At 34.1% G+C, this 24,290-nt stretch overlaps 1 protein-coding gene across 6 annotated transcripts in view; it reads left to right on the plus strand.

Annotated features, from left to right (window-relative positions):
• Calcrl (calcitonin receptor like receptor) overlaps positions 1 to 24,290 on the plus strand; it is a 113,117-nt gene that overhangs the window by 79,561 nt on the left and 9,266 nt on the right. For all 6 annotated transcript variants that reach the window (XM_048345122.1, XM_048345123.1, XM_048345121.1 and 3 more), the window contains 6 exons: positions 9,236 to 9,362; positions 12,069 to 12,222; positions 13,796 to 13,856; positions 13,936 to 14,002; positions 19,334 to 19,552; positions 19,706 to 19,747. In XM_048345122.1, coding sequence (XP_048201079.1) covers positions 9,236 to 9,362; positions 12,069 to 12,222; positions 13,796 to 13,856; positions 13,936 to 14,002; positions 19,334 to 19,552; positions 19,706 to 19,747 — 670 coding nt within the window. The remainder of the gene's footprint in view (positions 1 to 9,235; positions 9,363 to 12,068; positions 12,223 to 13,795; positions 13,857 to 13,935; positions 14,003 to 19,333; positions 19,553 to 19,705; positions 19,748 to 24,290) is intronic.

Consider the following 24,290-nt stretch of genomic DNA (forward strand, 5'->3'; position numbering starts at 1 on the left):
TATTATCTCTTATTGGTGTTTTCACTAGAACCCGTTCAAAGGCTTAAATGTATATACTTAGCTCTGGTAGGTATCTTATACAAGTAGAATCCTTAAATCAAAATTAAGTAACAGAGCTGGGGATGTGGCTTAGTGATAGGGTGCTTGCCTAGTAATGCATGAAGCCTTGGGTTCGATTCCTCAGTAACACATAAACAGAAAAAGCCGAAAGTGAGGCTATAGCTCAAGAGGTAGAGCATTAACCTTGAGCAGACAGAGGGTCAGTGACAGAGCCCAGGCCCAGCCCCAGGACTGGCAAAAATAAATAAATCACAAAAATTCCATTTCTGAAGTACTATATTTACAAAGAAATTACTATATTGTTCACATAGAAAAATAAATGTTGAATAAACATTCTATGAATAAAGTTGATAATATAGCCATATTAGCTGAAACCAAAGATTATGTAAATAAGAAAAGAGTAATAAAACTATTTTGACCCCAAGATACTCTGTATTTTACCACATACTTTAATCTCTTGTATCCCCTTCCTGACGCTGTACCTGCACTATCTCTGTATCTTATCTGAGTACACTGGAAACCGTGTATACTGGTACTAGAAGTAGGAAACTGAAAGGGAATACCAAAATCGAGAGACACAGGGTAAAAAGACAAACGACTACAAAAGCAATACTTGCAAAAGTGTTTGATGTAAATCAACTGAACAACTCATGGGGGGAAATAGAAAGGGGGAGGAGGGAAGGGAGAATAGGAGAGGAGGTAACAAACCGAACAAGAAATGTATCCAATGCCTAATGTATGAAACTGTAACCTCTCTGTACATCAGTTTGACAATAAAAATTAAAAAAAAAAAGAATTTATAATTTTTGAGTTCAGATATAACATATTTAGCTCCAGAAGAACAGGAATCATCTGTGTTTTGATTCTTTTCATATCATATAGTTTATCCTCAATAAATTTTTGAGAAACAAAGACATGAACTAGTTTTGAACTTACCTTTAGTGCTCACGTTCTCATTTCTTATCTGTAAACTTCAACAAATCCCTAGAGATTGTCTGGGTTGTGCTATATCCATCAATGGAGAAAGGAATTAAATTAAGACTCTAAGATCTGGATGAGTAGAAATTTATAAAATAATTTTATAAAATAACATAGATAGAGACAGGAGCAGGATTGAGGAAGGACAAGGCAATCTCAGAACATGCTGAAGTGCAATGCCTCATAAAGTGTGTCTATGCAAAGTCAGGGACAGAAACTACTACCTTTATTCCCAAATCACCTGTAAACAATTGCTAGTGCAACTGATATTCATAGCAAATTGCTGTGTATATAAAAACAAAATCTACAAATATACTCCTGCTTCTTTTAATCTACTTCCTCATACTCAAGTCATTTTTGGTTAGTCCTCACTAAAGGAAACTTTACACCCTCCCCTCCAATTTGATTATGAGGGTCACTGACCCAGCCAGGAAAACCAAGAACTATATAAAAGTTGACTTTGAGTACTGTTTGTTATTTTTTATTTAGAAAAGGAAGAGAAAAGTCTACTACTCATCCATGCTTTAAATTGGAAACAGAGACCATGAAATGCTATTCACCAGATATACTTGTTTTATATTAGAACCAATTAAAAGATGGAGTCAGAGAGGAGATAAAAAGAAAAAGAACTGAAAGGGAGGGAAAGAAAGAGGACATATTTTTGGAGTTTGCCAAGCCCCGAAAAGCAATGACTCTTACATATAATATCCCTCAGAAAAACAAAGCAGAACCCTTTAGATAAAAAAGTAAATAAAATTTACCTGAATTAGTTACAAATTATATTTTAATTACTGTTTAAATTCTGAAAGCATATCCAACCTTGCTCTTTTTCCAACACACAGAGAGAAGTCTCTTTTCTTGGACAGAAAAGAGCCTGTAACATCTAACTTGTATAGAGGAACAAAAGAGTTGATCATCTTCATTTCTTTCTCTTTTTATTTTTCAAAGAACATCACTGTTGAAACATCAGACAGAATCTAAACAGATTTAAAGTCAGGATATGTATTTAAAACTAACTAGAAAATACCACTTTGTCATAGGTCCAAGTAAAATACAGCAGAACAAACAACAACAAAAACTATTCAATTTATAGACCAAAGCTTAATGAAATAACTCATCAGTGCTTGATTTCATGTTTTTCAAGATAAATAACTCACATTTTGACCTTTTATCTCAGGTCATACCTATATATATATATATATCTCTGTCTTTCCTCCTGTTTCTCTTGACATAAAGCAAGTATAGTTTGCTTCTAAAACCTATCATTTTTTCCTGAAAAATGTACATAATTCAACCTTGAATCTGAAATGCATTGAAGTATTAAAGAAATTATTCATCTCTTTCTCTACAAACCCCGCTGATGTAACTGTTTTGACAAATCAGAACTTTTACTCAAGTAGTTTATTGGGGTGGGGAACATGCAGCCGTGGGCTGTAAAAGTCCCATGAAATCATCTGGTACATGACAGGACAGATTTGCTCATGTGCTTCTCCTCAGCTTCCCGAGGCTAGTCATTCTATAATGATAATTCTATATGAACTGTGAACCTATGTTAATAAATATCCAAATGGGCCTTGGTACAAAAAAAAAAAGGTCACCCAGGGCTGAGTTTACACACAATAATGCATTCTTCCCGTAATAAGATACTTGCCTGTGCTGACCCACTACCATTCTTGCCTTCCTAACCCTTCTGATTCATTCATTGTGTGTGTATGTGTGTGTCTGTGTCTCTGTGTATGTGTGTGTGTGTGTGTCTGTGTGTCTGTGTCTGTATGGCTCTGTGGCTGTGTGTGTTAGGTATTTGGGTTCTGAAATGCATTCTATTTATATACAAGTATTCAATCATGTCTCCACTTAACTCTGGGTAGTGTTTTGCTAAGTGGAATTTCATTTGAAATATTTAATCAATTTTTGATTATTTCCAAAACCTATTTAAATATGCCCATTAGAATTGCACAACAAAATAATCACATGTATACCTCAGAGTATTATATTTGAATATAGGCAGGATAGTGTAAGTTAATAATGAATATATTTTAACAAAATCCATTACTGCTGCAGAGTAATTTATACTTACTGAAGAGAGTCCTATGTATGGAAAAAGAAAGTAAATAACTGCACTAGAGAATTTGTTCTCATTTTGAACAATAAAAGTGTAAAGCTAAATGGATGCTAATGATCACACACTTCCACTTCCTTTGGATCGTTTTATAAATACTAATTTCTTTATAACTATATTTCATCTATATTTCTTAGAAAGGACAAAATATTTTACAATCTGTTTCCATTCTTGCAGTTTATTTTTTCAGATTGCACTCACAAATACATCTATGTATGAGAAAATGAAGATAAAGCATTGAAACTGTACCATCTTTTTTTCTATTTTTTAAAATTTTTCTTTTCCCAAAAGGTTGTAGATTACATGTTTTTCATAATTGTATTTCTCATATGTGTAATAGTTTTATTCTACTTTTTTCCATTAACAGTATGGCATGCTACCTACATACATGTACATACATACAAATGTACATGTGCATTGTTCCCTCACTTGCATTGTTCTCCTTACCCCCAAACATTTGTTTCCAAATTCTGAAGCTTTAAGAGACATATCTGGTAAAGAAGTAGAAATCTCAGGAAGCCAGTGAATTTGTTAATAAATTCATAAAAAGGAAAAATGATAATAATAAAAAAGAGAAACAAGGGAAATAAAACAATTAATCAAGAATGCTAAAGATGAGTGTCGTGGAGCAGGCTTACAAACCCAATGCTAGGTTCAAAAAGAGGTATAAAGGCAAGAAAAAAAAAGGGGTCAAAGATATGGCTTGACATCAATGCAGATCTATCAGAAAAAATAAGCAAGGGGGAGCCTCCTGTCAAAGCTACAGACTCTGAAACTGTAGCATCTTTTTAATATTTAGGAAATGTAAACAAAAATTTGCATCCTGGGTTTTAAAAATGTCAAAATCTAAGAACACCTTAAATTGAAGAGATGAGAATATAAGAAACGCAAGGCATTACCATTAGTATGGGAAAATAAAAAGAGAGAAAGCCTAAGGTAATATAAGCTTCAAAATAAAAGGCCAGTCTGTAAACTATGCTCTTTGAATGTAATGTTCTTCACCAATAGAATAAACGAAAGTAAGAGTGCACTCCTGTTTTATGCTTTCATTATCAGTTCTGGTCAAGATCAACACATTGACTCAGGATATCACTTCTTCCTGGAATCCTTTTCTACCGTATCTTCTTTTGCTCTAGGTCCACCTTGAATGTTCTATCACCCTGGTCATGGTTTTATCCCTTAACCCTGTTTAAATTTCTAAAGGACACGAATAACTTGTGGGAATTACTTGAATTTATGGTTCTGTTTGCTGTCCACTGTAATAAAAATAACATTAGACCAAGCTTTGCTCTGTATGATTCACAACTCTTTCCCAAGAATCTAGAAACAGTGCCCAACAGATTTACTATGCAGCCATAAATAGTGACTAAATGAATAATTAAGTAGATAGAAGCCTTATTGCTTCCTTACGAACTTCAACATTCTAATTCAACAGATCACCTAATAAGAGTATGACCTTGAGCAACTTACTTCAATTTTATTAAGGTATAACAATATTTAAGGGGTTGTTAAATAAGATTATGACTTTAAAGTTGGGTCTGGGATATATTAAGGGCTCAATAAATGATGATTGCTATCATTATAAAATTTATTACTAAAACCAGTTTGTTTGTTGATTGTTTCTGGAGTGCCAGAATCACAAGGCTTCTTCTTTCGCTGGCCTTCTGTTCATTAGCAAACCAGTAAGAATATTTGTATCAAGGCAATGTACAAATTGGAGAAGATCAGTTGTTCACAAGAAACAAAGTAAACAAATAAATGAAAACAGCCCTGCTTATTGCTTCGCATGTTCTATTAACAAATAACCCTGAAAGCCAGAAATACAAGAAGAAGAAGAAGAAGAAGAAGAAGAAGAAGAAGAAGAAGAAGAAGAAGAAGAAGAAGAAGAAGAAGAAGAAGAAGAAGAAGAAGAAGAAGAAGAAGAAGAAGAGGAGAGGGAGGAGGAGGAGGAAGAAGGGGGAGGAGGAGGAAGAAGGGGGAGGAGGAGGAGGAGGAGGAGGAGGAGGAGGAGGAGGGGGGAGGAGGAGGGGGGGGAGGAGGGGGAGGAGGAGGAGGAGGAGGAGGAGGAGGAGGAGGAGGAGGAGGAGGAGGAGGAGGAGGAGGAGGAGGAGGAGGACTGTGGGGGAAGAACAACTATTTCTCCTCCAGTGAGGTTTTCACTGCTCATCTTGGTGGAAATTCTCATACACTTTTAGATCCACTCAACAACATCTTATGTAGCTCCAAAAGAGAGCTACTATCTATCTCACAGTTAGAATTGTCACCACAAGGTTCCACTCCGAAACAAATAAATAGAAATACTAATTATCCCTGAGTATATTCTTTAATTTGGCCAATTATTTCTGGCAGCATTCAGACTAAAATAAACTGTCCTTTCAAGTATATGATCATGTTATCTACTGAGAAAATAATCTGAATATTTGGAAATCAAATCAGATAGGTCATAGTGAGAAAGTAGTACTTCATTGGCTGGGCTATATTTATTATGCATATTCTCCCTTGCTCTGATACACTATGTTCGTAGTACTGAGTAAATTAGTGTACAGATTTCTATCTCATGTGAAATTCTACTGAGAAAAAAATGAAGGCAAGATTCCTGTTCATGCCAATTGTCATCATGCTGGAAAACAAAATCATTCTGAAGTTCACCATGGAAAGGTTGAAATCTTTTGGGAAAATAATTTACATTGCTTGATTTGTTGCTCTTCAGCATATGGAAATAGTCTTAATATGCTAAATTCTTACATTTTTAAAATAAGAACTTGATAGTTTTAAAAAGAATCTTTGAGCTCCTTAAAGTAAAATTGTTTTAAAGGCAGATTTATATCACTGAGATAAAACTTGATCATAGTTTATATTGATGTTTCCTAACCCTATAATCTTATATTATTTTATTACTCAAGACAGGAAAATATTATGGTATTTAGTTAAAATCAGATATAAAATCATGATTTATGTATTTCTTCCCTCGTTCCTTCCCCCCTTCCTCCCTCCCTCCCTTCCTTCCTTCCTCTCTTTTTCTGCCCTCCTTTCTTTCTTTCCTAATTTCTTTCCTTCCTTCCTTCCTTCCTTCCTTCCTTCCTTCCTTCCTTCCTTCCTTCCTTCCTTCCTTCCTTCCTTCCTTCCTTCCTTGCTTTCCCTCTCTTTCTTCATTTCTTTCTTTCTGTTGTCAGTTGTCCTTGAACACTGGGCTTGGGTATTTTCCCTGAGCTATTTCACTCAAGTCTAGTACTTTACCACTTTGAGCCACAGGGCCACTTCTGTACTTAAGATTTTTTAAAAATAGGTAACAATGAGTATCCAGAAGAGTGGAAATGTTATAATAATTATGGATATAATTTATGTCACCCAACATTCAGGCCACTTGTGTGAAGATTCAATAGTATAGATAATACATATTAATAATCAGAGGACCAGAAATCTTTGACATATTGAAAGGAAGTAGTAATTTCCAGATTCACTCTCAGTATTGGCTTCAAAAACCTATTAGTCACACGTACTGAGTTGATGCTGTCTTCTTGTAATTGTTCCATACACACAAAGTATAACAACTGTTGACACACAGTTTGCCTCCATAACTTTGATAACAAAATTGCAAATGTAAGTGTTGCTTTAAAATTTTTACAAGTCAAGATCATAAAATAGAAATAATATGAACCTATATACCATGTTTTCTATATTCTATTTTGTTAATATCAGTTAGAAGTTTTAAATATAAAGACATATTTATTTTGTAAAATTTTTCCTGAGATAATTCATGATTTATTTTCATATTTTCAGTAAAATGAGAAAACTTCAGAATTACTAGGTTAAATTGAATGTAGGTTCAATTAATATAATTTTTTCAGGTCTTTCTATTTCCTTATGAGTGGGGCAATGCCATTCTTTCTGATGGAGGCATAGAACTCCACTGATCCATTCATTGCATGGTTTCTTTCCCTCATATGTAAGAAGTAGAATATGTCTATGATATTCTTAACAGGGAATCACAATAACCCAAGAGCTTAATACATAGGACCATATATAATTAAGTGTACCAACATGAACTCCAAGATGTGGAAATAAGAGGTTCTCATTATGTACTGTACATAAGTTTTTTATTTAATATTTTTAATATTAGTTTTATTTTTTTCTTTCACCTCCCTTAATTTTCTGTACCGTGTGTCTTATATATAAGATTATTTGACCAGGGAAGGAAAAGGAATCACAGAAACAGCAGGCCACTTAACACTAAGTTGGATATCAACCTTACAAGTTGGTAAAGAGGAGAGCAAGGAGGGGTAGGCAGGAGAAAATGAAGGATGGGGTAACATTGTTTAAAAACAAATTCAGTCATTACCTTACTTTTGTAACTGTAACCCCCCCTTTTGATAACCTTTTCAATAAAAATAAAAATTAATTTTAAAAAACTGTATGTAGGTTAACATTGGGGAAAATCTGCACATTTATAGACTCTGTAAACAATTCATTTGTTTATGAATTACATGTCTTGGTTTCCATTTACAAGTTCATTTTATTTGTATCTGTCCATCCATTTACATGTCTTAATGAGTATGGTTAGAAGAAAACAATATGCCCCACTAGAAAAATCTGAGCCATTTTTACTACTAGGGATTGATGGAAACCATATGTCAGGCAGCATGTGTGTGCATTTATTTAAGTTGTGGCATTCCTACAGGCAATAATGGATGAAACTGAAGGACTGGATTAGTTCTCTAGACAGTAGGATATATTTTCATAACACAAAGTGAAATGATTTGGCCATGGTCCTGTTTATTACAATTTGAACAGCTAAACTGCATATCAGATTTCCTAAAGAAATACCTATGGTTTGAGTTAGAGAGGGTATGTTCTTTACGTATCCCATTGTAATTCTCATATCATGGCACATATACTTTTTAAAGTAAATGGACATAATGATAAAATTAGATAAAAATCCTCTTAAAGGTTTCCAAGTAGAAGCTTTTCTTTTGAAAACCAAGGTTTAGACTCAGCACTTTTTCAGCACTTCATGCCTGCCATTTTGCTTATGGCTGGCACTCTACCACTTAAGCCACAGTCCAGCCCAACAGTTTGCTGGTTGATTGGAGATATAAATCATTCAAACTTGTCTGCCCATGTTGGCTTCAAATTGCAATCCTGTATACCAGGAATTATCTTTCAAAATCATATTAGCTATAAATGTTAGTGAAATATACAAAGTGAGATTTTCTGCACATGTCATGAAATGATTCCTGATTTATTTCTACATGTGTGTTGAGCCTTGACATTAAGTGTTCAGCTTCAAACAAACTCCATTTTGTTTTAAAATGTGACCCCATAATAAATGTTCAGTTAAATGTTTCTTGAAGAAAGTGATGTTTTGTCATGAGTAATGTAGCCATACACAGATAATCTTAGCGTGAATGTAGGTTAAGTCTGAAAAGCAACATCATTTATTATTACTGACCCCTTTTCCAAATCTACTGTCCATCACCTCTGCATTGTCAATTCCTCATCTCATGAACAAATAACCTGAGTAAACGTGTATACTAGTTCTGTAGAATATATGTGTGTATGTATATATGTACATATGTATGTATATATATTATATGTATGAGCCAATAAGAAAACAAAACAACAATGCTGAATAAATCTCACTGTTTTTAGTCTATACTTTTGATTCAGTTCATCAAGTCTAATTACAATCATTCACTTTCTCATGGTCAATATAATCGTACTACTACAACAAAATACAGAGATTTATAGTTAAGCAAAGATCTATGTGGTTTAAAAAATGTATATATATGATCTCTGTGAGATTCCAACATATTAGCAGAAAAATTATGTAGAGATATTACAGAGGTGATTTCCTAATCTCTACATGTGTTTACCTCATTAAACTCACTTGCTTCTGTGTTTAAATCATAATAATTATCCTAGTTAAAAGTCTATTATAAGTGAAAGTTTAGGAAGAAAAAACAACTCTTCCAAAATTAGAGCAGCTTCTATGAACTGATAATTACCTTCCTTGAAAGTTGATTTATTTAAAGTATGGACACATTTTATAATATCAAACCACTTTTTCTTTCCTTTTAGGAGCCTCGGATGCCAGAGGATTACCTTGCACAAAAATCTTTTCTTCTCTTTTGTTTGTAACTCTGTTGTAACAATCATCCACCTCACTGCAGTTGCCAACAACCAGGCCTTAGTGGCCACCAATCCGGTAAGTAGCAAGGTTCTAGTTGTAAGTTCAAGAGGCTAGCAAGGAAGATGGTAGAGGAAGAGGGTAGAGGTAGATGTGCAGATATATGGAGTGTATGTGTGTGTGTATATGTGTAATTAAGTAGATGTACACATTTATTTTCAGGCCTGACCTACAATGAACATATGTGGTAGCTATTTTACAATCTTTAGAGGTCAAATACTTTTCAGTATTGCCTAGGATGCCAAGAGTGAATTTCAAAAGAACGATCAATTCCTTGGTTCCATTATATATACATTTATACATGCTACACATAACTTCAGCTCATTTTATGGCTGTAGAATCTTGGTGTTGTTGGAATATAGGGTTAAGACTCTACAATATTTAGGAAGTCTAAATTAAAAACAAAACAATTCACTGAGTAATTTGAACGGCAATATATAAAATCAGAATTTTAAATGAAATTATACTTTCAATACCAAGCTGACTTTAAACATTAATAAAAAACAGAAAAATAATGAATTATATATTCCATATACAATATTAAACTTTAGTAGGCTAAAATTTAGAAGTCTCTATCAATACCTCATTGTTTCTATAAAACAGGTCACATGTTATTTTATGCAATCTATATGCACATGTAAGCTATATTTGATGTAAAATATCTGTACTAACAGCAAAATCATTAAAATTTTAGGATTCTATCCTTTCACAGTGTTTGTGTAAAAATCATGGGATTTGATATGGATTTGTGTGTGCATGGGCAAATATATGTATGAAGTGTTATTTTTAAAGATTATGGTATCTAATTACTGAAATCAAAGAAAAGAAATTTTTACTCAATTAGTCAATAAGCAATATCCTCATGTGTGTTTTTAGGGTAATTTCCAAAGTTCTACAATTCCCTACATTGTTTTCACATGTGCATCTGGATTGTTTAATCTTGTATAAGTTCCAATGTAAAGTCACAAGTTTAGGAAACACACTGGGGTATAATTAATTAGCAATAAAAAAAAACTTGTCTTGCCTCCTGCTGTTTTTGAGTGAGTTTCTCTGAAAAAAGATACAGTTCTGCTACAAAGCTGTAGAACAAGAGTTTCTAAGTCTTATATTCAGTACAAGGATGTTGTGATTAATTCACAGAAAAAGTTGTATCTAAATATATCATATACTTAGTGTGTGTCTGTGTGTGTGTATGTGTATAGTATTTAATTGTATACTAGGTAAAAACACTTAGTACCTGATTGAAAAACTTATCGTCCAGCTATATAACCAATTCCCTGCATGGAAAGTTAAAAGTTCATATCATATATTAGAGAGAGAGAAAAAAATTTGAGAGAAGATAAAGATTAATATACACCATTCATCATCAAGTATTATTAGTACCAAAATGTTTAGTAATATTATTGTTGTTAGTAACACAATTATATTTAGGATTTAGTTTTGATAAATGTTATATGTGAATATTGATAAATCATCTAACTTTTTTAGTATTCAGTTTTTGTTCTATAAAGTGTCATGATATCACCCAAAATTACTGTAAGGATTTAATAAATGTTATGTGTACACATATTTCTAATCTAACTCCTATGTAAATGTGACTGTTATTAATCCATGTTAATCAAAAATGTAAGTTTCAGTGTTTTTGACTTCTGATTTTCAACAAAAAAATCTTTAATCATAATAATCTTTAAATAAATAATACAAATATTTAAATAAATAATAATAGTATTTTAAATAACTACTTATTGAATTTCAGTCTAGAAATGAGCTAATGGCACTAATTTGTATTTCCAGGAGAAATTTAAATTAATTCTCTTTGGTAAAGAAGCTATATCACTGATTCCTTCCTGTTTCTATTTAACCCAGTATGTGAATCTCCTTCTTCTTGCCTCTAAAAGAGAAGAGCAAGCAGAAGACAATAAACCAAACTTTTTCTCTTTAAAACCACATTAAAACCTTTGATTTCATATTTGAATGGGAGCATTAATAGGCTCATTACATTATTAAATAATGTTTCTTTTTTCTTTTCTGTTCTTTCCTTCTTACCTTATTGTCAGTTGTGGGGCTTGAACTTAGCTTTTTTACTCAAGAGAAGTACTCTACCATTCTGAGCCTGTAGCTCCCCTTCTGGTTGGTTTTCTGGTGATTAATTGGAGATAAGAGTCTCACTGACTTCTCTGCAATCCTGAGATCTCAGCCTCCTGAGTAGCTAGGATGATAGGAGTGAGCCACCAGTAACACTAAATGTTTCTACACCGTGTTGTATGTAAACGTTTACAAGTATATGACATTTTTAAATTGTTTTAGACAAGCTGAAATTTTTCTAGCAGAATATGTAACAAGTAGGGTTGAATAATTAGAATAAATATCACATTTTGCATATGTGAAAAATGTACATATAAATGTATATGTGCATATATACATTAACATATACATTATGTACATTAACCAGAATACATTAGGGAAACAAACATTCTCATGTACAAATGAGGTAGTTTGGGTGTTTGCAAATTGGGTGATAGAGGCCTCGAGAATCTATGGTTAAGTCTTCAGAGGCAACATTAGATGAATATGAAGACTTTAATTTTACATATCTGAAAATCTGTCTATGTATGAAATATTGTATGCAAAACAGAAAGTTCATGTTTCCTGAAATAAACTAGATTGATGCTTTAAATTAAAGCTCATAAAATGAGAATTTAAAACGTTTCTTTTGCTTCACAGGTGAGTTGTAAAGTGTCTCAGTTTATTCACCTTTACCTAATGGGCTGCAATTACTTCTGGATGCTCTGTGAAGGGATTTACCTGCACACACTCATCGTTGTGGCTGTGTTTGCTGAGAAGCAACACTTAATGTGGTATTATTTTCTTGGCTGGGGTAAGTGCAATTATCCACATGTACTGATGGAACTGATGAAGAAAACCTTTAAAAGAGGCCTTTTGTTACAGCAACAGCTGTATAAAGTACCCCTTATTAATCATTTTAAAGAACATGTAAATTAATATTTTGCTTATTATTATCAATTCTAGTCTTTAAAGTATCACTGACTGTTACTGTGTTCACAAGTCACAGGCTGATAACATATGTATCAGTTGACATTTAACGTTCTGATAAGCATGTCTTTTCTTTCGGTCGTGGGGCTTGAACTTTGGGCCTGGGTGCAGTCCCTCAGCTCTTCGGCTCAAGGATAGCACTCTACCACTTGAGCCACAGCGCCACTTGATAAGCACGTCTTGGCTGGATGTATAGTAACTAAAACAAACAGAAATGGAGTCTTAAATTAGGAATGTAGTCTTTGCACTGCTCTGAATTTTTTTATGTTATGTGTAAATGAGGATGCTGCACTTAGACACATCATTTAAAAATGTGAGAGTTTTTTTTTAAACTATAAACTTATAGTTAGACTAGAAATGTCAGGAGCTGAACAGAGGCATTCAAAGATCCATGCTATCCACAGTCTGTTGACATGGAAATGTTTAGAAAATAAATACGGCTGGGAATATGACCTAGTAGAGTGCTTGCCTTGCTTGCATGAAGCTCTGGGTTCAATTCTTCAGCACCACAAACAGAAAAAGCCATAAATGGCACTATGGCTCAAATGATAGAGTGCTAACCTTGAGCAAAGAGAAGCCAGGACAATGCTCAGGCCCTGATTCCAAGCCCCAGGACTGGGAGAAAAATAAAAAAATAAAAATAAACAAATAGTGACATATCCTGGCTGACTAGAGGTTAACTAGAATAATTCAAAATATAAAATTCAGGGAATGAGTTCAATAGGACTAATTGTTGGAAATAAAACAAAATTTACTTGTGTCTCATCTATGTTTCTCAATGTAGATATAAATATTGGTATAAAGATATACCCTGTCTTCCGTATATTCTGAATACATTTCATAAGAATTCCCTCATGTCATTTTTGAAAATTTTGACTTCTAAGTGAAACCATGCAAAATTCTGAGTACAAAATATTTGTCTTCCTTTTCTTCTTTAGAAAATGACTTACTACAATCAGTCTCTCATAGTGTTCTACAAATCAGTCTCCTCGCAGCTTTTCTTTTGCTTTACCATATATCAAAAAATTAGCTGATTCTATATTATAGAAAGTATATAATATATCAAATATTAGCCGATTCTATATTATAGAAAGTATATAAATGCTGAATTTCTGCTTAGCTTTGGGCTTAGGTAGCAAATAATGGAAATAAACTCTGAAATCCATCAATTCAAATAATGTATGAGGATATAATGCACACATATACACACTTATACACAAAAACACAAATATAAAATCTAAGTTTGTCATATATTATTGGCTTATATCAATATTTTCTCAGTGGTTTCATGGTGGCCAGTCTTTTTATTTTTTTTGCTATGAGAATATCTGAAGTTCGTGTTTCATGCCCATGTTATAAGGAAAGTTGACTATTTTCTGTTGCTCTGATATTTATAGGATTTCCACTGATTCCTGCTTGCATCCATGCCATTGCCAGAAGCTTATATTACAATGACAAGTAAGCTAATCTCTTTATAATTTCTTTTGAAACAAAGTAAAACAGAATCTTTAACATAATGTCTTTCTTTTCCCCCTAGTTGCTGGATCAGTTCTGATACCCATCTCCTCTATATTATCCATGGTCCTATTTGTGCTGCTTTACTGGTAGGTAATTAAATCATTTGTCTCACTATGACTCATATTTTTTGTTCCTCATGGATATTGTTAAAAATCTCCAAAGTCAGAGATAGTAGACCTCCAATAAAGATGTTATATTGGAAGCCTAGGAAGCAAAGGCAAAGGAACTCACTTGTAAGTGATGATGAGGTATCCCATCAGGAAACTGCTATTGTAGCCTGATCTGAACAGACCAGTGTTAATGGACAAACACCAGGAAGAGGAAGAGTTTCTGATAAGAACTCTGTCCTTGAGCAGAGAAAAATAGGCAGAGCTAAGACCATAAACAGCCAAGAAAAAAGGAAGAAGCAAATACTCAAACTCAAAAACTATCTCTTCCCATACTCTGAAACCTTGGTTCCTCTCATTAGCAAAGTGCCATAAACATCAGAGGATCAAGAAAGCCTGTGTGACATTGCAGTCCACAGGTGTTCCCTCTTAGGCACAGGGCAGAACTGGAAAATTAGATGGAAAAGGCAAAAAATAGAAAAGTAAAATTAAAGTATTAAAGTATTAATTAAAGTATTTTAAAATATTAATTAAAGTATTAAAACCATTAAAGTATTTTAACTTAGAAAAAGAGTATAGGTGAGCCTATTTTGTTGTTATAATAATCACCAAAGATGACTATACAAATTGGACATCTTTAAATGTGAATAGGAGAAATAGGAATTTGACATTCGATGTTGTCATTACCACATTTTAGGATGGCAATAAATTTATACTTACTAACATGTTTTCTTTCATGGAAATTTAGAGATTCTAAGGCAATTACATTTTCTAAGAAGAATGCCTTTTTTACAACTGGTAGATAGATATAAAAAGATAAAGGGGAGCATATCAAGTTCGACTCTTGTTTTCAGGCTCTTTATAACACAAAAATCCTTCTATTATTTTATTCATACACACACACTATATAATCCTATGAAGAACACACACACACACATACACATACACAAACATACTATATAATCCTACGAAGAACACACACACATACACAAACACACTATATAATCCTATGAAGAAACTTACCTAAGGAAGTCAAATACCTTCATAATGAAATTTGTATACAATTATATCAAATATGAAAATCATATAAAATTATCATTACACTATATTAAAAACCAACCACATGCTGTTGGATATGAAGCATTAATATTCTTGAAAGGTTTATACCATCCAAAGCAAATCCCAGTTTCAATAAAATGGCTATCAAAGTATCAATGACATCCTTCAAAATCTGAAAACAGCATGGGCAAAGTTCATATTGATCCTCATAATCCAGAAAATGCAAAGCAATGCTAGCCTCCAAAACAACATTAGAAGCACCAACATGATATAAAACTATAATATTTAAAATAGGCTTTTTATTTCAGAGACAAAACAAGCACAGAATTCAGCTCTTTACCCACATATGCACCCTAACAATTTTCATCACCACTATCAAGAATTTAAATTGGTTAAAAAAAGTAATTTCAAGAAATGGAGCTGGGAAAATGATATAAGTACACACAGAACAAGGAAACTTGACCTTCTATTTGTGTGCCACAGGGTTAGTCCCAAGAGAGAAGTCAAACAACTCAACAGCAAAATGCAAACCTATACATCAAATACAAATCAACATAACAAAAGAACCTGAACATCATGGTTTTTGTAAAACCATTCACTTAAGCAAGGTGAAGACTCAATCAGTATCTGCATTGGTCATTGAACAGATAGAAATGCAGTGTACATATATGTGCATACATTTATGTAAACTATATATGATTATATGTTCATATATACTACCAGTCTATGGTACATGGAATGTTGTTGTTCAGCCACAGAAAAAATAATGACCTGTAATCTGTAGAAATATGAAGGGAATGAAGGACCTTGTGTTAAATAAAGTAATATGGGCAGATCAAAATAAACACAATATCTTCTCACTCATATCAGAAAGCTGAGAAAGTTGCTTAAGACAATAAAAAAAAGTTGAGAAGCTAAGGTGGATTGCAGTAGAAATACCAAGAATGCAGACAGTAGGTATCCAAATATACCCAGAGAAAAGGTAGGAATTCTAAGGTTCTATTAGTATATTGGGGGTAAAAAGAGTCTCTACAAGGACTAATTACACATTTCATGATTACTAGAAATGAGTTTGAATGTTCCCAGCATATATAGAAAGATGGTTGTTTTTGAGGAGGTAGAAATGATTTGACCATGATACTTTACTCATGTGTCAAATTATAACACTACATGACAAATCAGTATAACTATTATGTCAATTAAAAAGAAAATAAGTAGTAATTTTCATGTTTTTAAAAGGAGGATTAAATATGCTAATGCATAAGATGCTTAGCCTGGCCTTCAGCTAGTACTAGGGAAGGGTTCAATTTCTGGTTTGCTCCTGGCCCCACAGCCAGTCCAAACATCAACACATAGATACTTTGTGTTCTCTGTGACAATTTCATGTAATGTAGATTCTCCTAGAAAATGCAAAGGGAGAAGCGCATCCTTCTTTTACAGAATTTGCACACTATGAGCAATTGTGACACATTGAGTTCAGTGTACCCCAAGACAGCCTGCTTTGTACTCTTTGTCCTCAGAGCCCTGGCTTTGTTATGGATGGCTGTGGGCTTTAGGGAACTTTCTCTATTGCTTTATTTTAAACCTCTCTGTAAGGAAATTAAGATGCAGTGTGTAGCCACCCAGGAGATTCCAAACCACATGTCATTAAAAATGATCTGCCTGTACAGAGAGGCAGGTAATTAAAACTCCTACTCCAGAGAAACTCAAGAAGTACAGCACAAATGCAGAATGCAATAGCAGCTTACCCAATCCTCTGAAAAGCCTGCCCACATCAACTTTGGGAAGGAAGATAAATCATGTAGCCTGAGTGAAATGTCAAAGAGAAACAGCCCATCAAGCTGCTGAGAAAGAAAGGAAATGATTTCACTTGATTTGTATAGAACTTTGCATCTTGTCAGCCTAAAACAAGATTTTAGGAGAATGTATTTTGACCAGCTGTTCTGCCCTTCTTCTAAGTTTGAGGGCTCCTCAATACTCATGACAATTTAAACCATGGCAGGGACCTTAGTCATTGTTCATATAGACTTATGCCTTTGTAGAATTTTTATAAATCATCTTTTTTTTAAATTTTTACTTTTTAATTTATTTTTTTTCAAATTTTTATTATCAAACTGATGTACAGAGAGGTTACAGTTTCATACGTTAGGCATTGGATACATTTCTTGTACTGTTACCTTGTCCCTCATACCCCCCTCCCCCCTCCCCCTTACCCTTCCCCCCCCTGAGGTGTTCAGTTCACTTACACCAAACAGTTTTGCAAGTATTGCTTTTTTAGTTTTTGTCTTTTTTTACCCTGTGTCTCTCAATTTTGGTATTCCCTTTCAATTTCCTAGTTCCAATACCAGTATACACGGTTTCCAATATACTCAGATAAGATTACAGAGATAGTGTAGGTACAACCACTGGAAGGTGATACAAGAACATCATCAATAATAGAAGCTACAGATACACATGGGACGTTGAAAGTAGTTACAACTGTGATATAACAATCGTTTCCATAACTTGGAGTTCATTTCACTTAGCATCATCTTATGTGTTCATAAGCGTATAGCTATTTATTGGGCCTAGTGATGCTCTGCTATGACTTGCCTAAACCTATGCTAATTATTCCCTGTGAGTTATACCATAGAGTTCATGTTTCTTTGGGTCTGGCTTACTTCACTTAGTATAATTTTTTCCAAGTCCTTCCATTTCCTCACAAATGGGGCAATGTCATTCTTTCTGATAGAGGCATAAAATTCCATTGTGTATATGTACCACATTTTCCTGATCCATTCGTCTACTGAGGGGCATCTGGGTTGGTTCCAAATTCTAGCTATGACAAATTGTGCTGCGATGAACATTGTTGTTCTAGTGGCTTTAGTGTGATTATGTTTGTGGTCTTTTGGATAGATACCCAAAAGTGGGGCTGCTGGGTCATAGGGGAGTTCTATGTTTAGCCTTCTGAGGAATCTCCATACTGCTTGCCAGAGTGGCTGAACCAGTTTACATTCCCACCAACAATGAAGTAGGATTCCCTTTTGGCCACATCCCCTCCAACAGTTGTTATTGTTAGTTTTGTTGGTTTGTTTTTGGTACTGCTCCTAGGCTTTTTTTTTCTAAGAATAGTAGAGGAATATTTTTATATCCATCTTTCATGACAAATCCTTTCAATTACCAAATTTAGGATGAAGTTCATTGTTTTTCAATGAGATGCTACAGTTACTTTTCAAATTTATTAAAACATATGTATATAATTTATATACGGGCTTGTGGTTTTTTAAGATTATTAAACAAAGACAGTAGATGTTAGAAGTAACAGCAAAGAAAAAAATGGAGGAAAATAACAATGTGACTTTTCTAGTATTAATGTCCATAATGCAAGGATAAGGAATGGGCATTTACCAAGAGGATAGAAATGAAAAAACAAGGACTTAGGTGATAGGGGAAGAGATAGAGAGAGACACAGAGGAAGACAAAGAGAGTAGAGAGAGTGAGAGGGAAAATAGAGAAGCATAAACACAAACACACAGAGAAATGTATGCTATATTTGGGACAAGATTTTCACAAATCATATTGTATATTGAAAGTTATATGACACCCCTTAAAAAGAATGCTATCCCTTGGGAAAAGTTGCTAATGCACAAAATGTAGTAAATATATAATTACAGAAAGTACCTGCTTGCAGGTCTTCTTAATTGTAACTTATTCTAATTAATCTCAGTTGAATATCAGCTTGCTCAATGGCATGACTTAGACTCTTCATAAGAATATAGAAGATTACACTAGTATTTGAGAGGGTCAGTTGTTAAGAAAATATAAGGATAATAATTTATAAAAAGAGACAAAAAGATATGAAAAAGACAAAACTTAATATAATTATATAGTATGCATGTTTTGAGACTAAAATTTCGTCTGTGGTCAAGGTAATATTTTAAAAATCAACATTAAAAAATAATTATTTAAGCAAAAAATTTAGTTTGGGAACCACAGAAAAAAATGTAATGCATGAGAAAATGAGTTAAGAACAACTCTCAACTGTTTCACAACTGAATGTGTTCCACAGTCATTTTACTATAATTTTATTTTCATAAGTCAAATTCATTTACATCAATGTACTTATAAGATGAATCTCACAATTCCAGAAATACAAATATACCAGCTCTTAGGCATCACTCATACCCTAAGATTTACAAAGTTAGAATTTTAATACTGATTCTAAACATTAAAGATAAAATGATTGTATACATCCTTCTATTTTCTTTTTAGGTGAACCTTTTCTTCTTATTAAATATCGTACGTGTTCTCATCACCAAGTTGAAAGTTACCCACCAAGCCGAATCCAATCTCTACATGAAAGCTGTGAGAGCTACGCTCATTCTTGTGCCACTGCTTGGCATTGAGTTTGTGCTGATTCCATGGCGACCTGAAGGTCGAATTGCAGAGGAAGTGTATGACTACATCATGCACATTCTTATGCACTACCAGGTACGGCATTTTGAACATTACCAGAACAACTGAAGGCTTGGCATTAAATGTCCCTAAGGCTTTTAGTGAGTCTTCACGGATTGCCCAAAAAGTTGGCCATAAATGCAAGTACTACCATCACAGAGATTCAAATATTTCTATTTTTCTTTACAGGGTCTTTTGGTTTCTACAATTTTCTGCTTTTTTAATGGAGAGGTATGTTAATTGATTTTACTCCTTTCATTATTATCGATATGTTCCCTAGAAAAAAAATAAGATGGAAGTTGTACGCAATAGTTCATGCTTATAATCCTACCTTGTGGTTTGAGGCCAACCTAGGCCAAAATTTCAACCCATAAGCTCTGAACATGGTGGGTATACCTGTCATTCTAGATATATTGAATGAACAGAAAAATGTCTATTCTGGCTTGCCCAAGTGTAAATGTGATATCCCCCTCCCCCAAAAAAGCAAAATTTGCCAGAAGCATTATTCACATTTGCCTAGCATGACCATGAATTCTTAAGTTCAAAATCCAAGAAGGGGGATGGAGGGAAGAAGGGAGAGAGAAAAAGAATGAATTACAATCTCCTATAGAATCATTTCAAATTCAGTTTCTAGCAGAGAAAAGAACATAGCTGTCAAAAGTTCAGATCAAGTTGTAATTTCAGGGTTGCAAAAAGTCATCCTTACTTTAAAATAACCAGCCCATGACTCTTATTCATCTAATCTTCTGACCTGTCATTTGGATTCAACATGCAGAGTTTGTCCAGGGAACAGTGCTAGATATTCGTTAACTTCAAAGAACATACAATATAATAAGAAATAGAACCTGCTCATTGACCTCTTTTCTTTCTTTGCTTCACAATGTGTCCTTTGGAAATGTTTTAAAGTAGATATAAAAAAGGACTGAAAGGAATTAAACTCTCCATTCTGAAGGGAGGAGATGCAGTGTGTCAGGACATTTAGAACGGAATGCTTTGATTCGCAAGATGATACTGTGTTCTTGGACAATGGTAGATTTTTATCCAAGCCATGGAGATCAGGAATTTTGAAAACTGGTTCTGTGTTTCTTGTGCATATGGATATTGTTATAGCTCTGTTGTTTGAGCTTTGTTGTTTTGGATTTTTATATGTTTCTAATCTATTTGATCAATTGTGGCCATGAAGATGTTGGCAAAACCAAGCAAAGTTTAGAAATCCAGAGAGCAACTGAGTGAGACACAGATAATTGATAACTAGAAGCTTATCACAGTGCTTCAGATGGGGAACACATGTAACTAGTTGGCATAACTTTGTGAGAATCATTGCTAGAAAATAAATCAACACTGGAAATCCTGTACATGTCATGAACAGGATTATAAAATATGGTTTTTCCTGTTTGAGGAAACTTTTACTTATATATATTGGTATGTAATAATTCCCATTGCATTGTTTAGTTGATATTTTAGTTGATAATTTCCTGAATCTTCTCTAAAGACAAGGTTAAAGCCATGAAAGATATAGACAGAGAACTCAATTAGAATAAATAGATCAATCATTGGTTCTGGTTCTATAAAATTCAAATGTCCCTTGTTATGAATCTCTACAGAAGCATTGTTAGGAGAATCTATGTGCTTATGTTGGATGTAACAGATATTGATAATTATAGTATGCACATATGCCAAAGAACATGCATGGCATATGAAGATAGACTTCAGTATCATACAACAACTGAGTGTATTTTTTTAAATATACAAAACAGAATCACTCTTTATATTATGATGGATAAATGGCTAATATTAATTAAACAAAATGGTATGAGCTGTGAGGCAATTTAGAATAAGCACAAAAATGCACTTAAATTCCAATGATGGTATTTTCCTTTTAACTTATTTTATGAAATGCTATGAATTAGGAAAATGTGAATACCTTTACTAAAGGTTTAAAAAAAGCAAGTACTTCAAGCAAATCTCATAAGGATTTATGTAAAGTTTTTATATAATGTTCTACTCATACAACATCCTTCTTGTATTATAATTCCATTGTTAGATTTACCAGATAAGTGATTTTTGAAAATAAATACGTAAGTAGAAACAGTAGTCATCTGAATTGGCCCTTCAGTTTAGGAAAGCATGCCCAAGAAGTGAAATTAATGCCTTACATTTCTGTTGCATTTTTATCTGTGTAAACAAAAGACACACAATACTCTCTTCTTTTGCCATGTCCTAAACTGAGAACATTTTGGCAATGGAAAATTATAATAATGAAAAACTCTTTCAGCTAGTTTGTAGCCAAATCCGTCAGTTCTTCATAACATCTTTAATATCCCCTGTTCTTCATCTTTGGAGCTACAATCCCCATTTAAGCATGAGTCACCTCTCATCTTAAGAAATACTATAATCCCTCCCTTTTTGTCTCTTTGCCTTTTAGTTTTTCCCACTCCTGTAACAGAGTAACAAAAAGAAAGCTGCCAAATTCAGTTTGTGTTGTTCCAACTATGTCATGTTTGTCTACAAATCCATTGCTCAGGCTTAGATGTCTTCTAGTTTTCCACTGGGTGAAGCACTTCCCTTTAGTTTAATACCTATATTTATTGGTCAAGGACTTCCCTTTAGTTTAATATCTATATTTATTTATTTTTTTACTTTCACCTTTATGTAATTTTAAGCCAACATTTTCCTCTTTTTTTTTTTTTTTTTTTTTTTTTTTTGGCCAGTCCTGGGCCTTGGACTCAGGGCCTGAGCACTGTCCCTGGCTTCCTTTTGCTCAAGGCTAGCACTCTGCCACTTGAGCCACAGCGCCACTTCCGGCCGTTTTTTGTATATGTGGTGCTGGGGAATCGAACCCAGGGCCTCATGTATATGAGGCAAGCACTCTTGCCACTAGGCCATATCCCCAGCCCCCAACATTTTCCTCTTAATATTTCTTTTTTTTTCGAATTTTTATTATCAAACTGATGTGCAGAGAGGTTACAGTTTCATACATTAAGCATTGGATACATTTCTTGTACTGTTTGTTACCTCGTCCCTCATACCCCCCTTCCTCCTTGCCGTTTCCCTTTCCCCCCATGAGGTGTTCAGTTCACTTACACCAAACAGTTTTGCAAGTATTGCTTTTTTAGTTTTTGACTTTTTTTACCCTGTGTCTCTCAATTTTGGTATTCCCATTCAATTTCCTAGCTCTAATACCAGTATACACGGTTTCCAATATACTCAGATAAGATTACAGAGATAATGTAGGTAAAACCACAGGAAGGTGATACAAGAACATCATCAATAATAGAAGCTACAGATACACATGGGACGATGAAAGTAGATACAACTGTGATATAACAATTGTTTACATAATATAGAGTTCATTTCACTTAGCATCATCTTATGTGTTCATAAGCGTATAGCTATTTGGGCTCTTGTGATCCTCTGCTGTGACTTGGCTAAACCTGTACTAATTATTCCCACTAAGGGAGACCATAGAGTTCATGTTTCTTTAGGTATGGCTCACTTCACTTAGTATAATTTTTTCCAAGTCCTTCCATTTCCTTACAAATGGGGCAATGTCATTCTTTCTGATAGAGGCATAAAATTCCATTGTGTATATGTACCACATTTTCCTGATCCATTCGTCTACTGAGGGGCATCTGGGTTGGTTCCAGATTCTAGCTATGACAAATTGTGCTGCGATGAACATTGTTGTGCTAGTGGCTTTAGTGTGATTATGTTTGTGGTCTTTTGGATAGATACCCAAAAGTGGGGCTGCTGGGTCATAGGGGAGTTCTATATTTAGCCTTCTGAGGAATCTCCATACTGCTTGCCAGAGTGGCTGAACCAATTTGCATTCCCACCAACAATGAAGTAGGGTTCCCTTTTGGCCACATCCCCTCCAACAATTGTTATTGTTAGTTTTCTTGATATATGACATTCTTACTGGGGTGAGATGGAATCTCAATGTTGTTTTGATTTGCATTTCTTTTATGGCCAGGGATGTAGAGCACTTTTTCATGTCTCTTGGCCATTCTCATTTCCTCAGCAAAGAATTCTCTTTGTAAGTCTTTAGCCCACTTGATGAGGGGGCTATTGGATCTTTGTGGTTTTGTTTTGGAGGAAGGTAATGTTTTTAGTTCTGCATATATTTTAGATATGAGGCCTTTGTCCATTGAATGGCCGGTAAAGATCTTCTCTCAGTCTGTTGGCTTTCTGTTTATCTTGCGAGCTATGTCCTTTGCCGTGCAGAAGCTCTGCAGTTTGATGCAGTCCCATTTGTCCAACCTTTCTTTGATTTGTAGCCTTTCTGTGTCTTTGTTAAGGAAGTTCCGTCCTGTGCCAAGGAGCCCAAGTGTTTCTCCTACTCCTTCCTTTAGTATTTTCAGGGTGTCTGTTTTGATTTCGAGGTCTTTAATCCATTTGGAATTGATTTTGGTGCAGGGTGATATATAAAGATCTAGTTTTAGTTTGTTGCATGTGTTGAACCAGTTTTGTTAAAGAGGCTATCTTTCTTCCAAACTATTGTTTTAGCTCCTTTATCAAAGATTAAGTAGGCCTAGTTCTGTGGGTTCATTTCTGGGTCTTCAATTCTGTTCCATTGGTCTTCAAGCCTGTTCTGGTGCCAATACCAAGCAGTTTTTATTACTATAGCTTTATAATACAGCTTGAAATTGGGTATTGTAATTCCTCCAGCACTGTTCTTTCTGTTTAGGATTGTTTTTGCTATTCTAGGTCTCTTATTGTTCCATATGAATTTCTGGATTGCTTCTTCTATTTCATTAAAAAATAGTGTTGGGAT

Source organism: Perognathus longimembris, chromosome 4 (genome assembly GCF_023159225.1).
Source record: "Perognathus longimembris pacificus isolate PPM17 chromosome 4, ASM2315922v1, whole genome shotgun sequence".
NCBI lineage: Eukaryota > Metazoa > Chordata > Mammalia > Rodentia > Heteromyidae > Perognathus > Perognathus longimembris.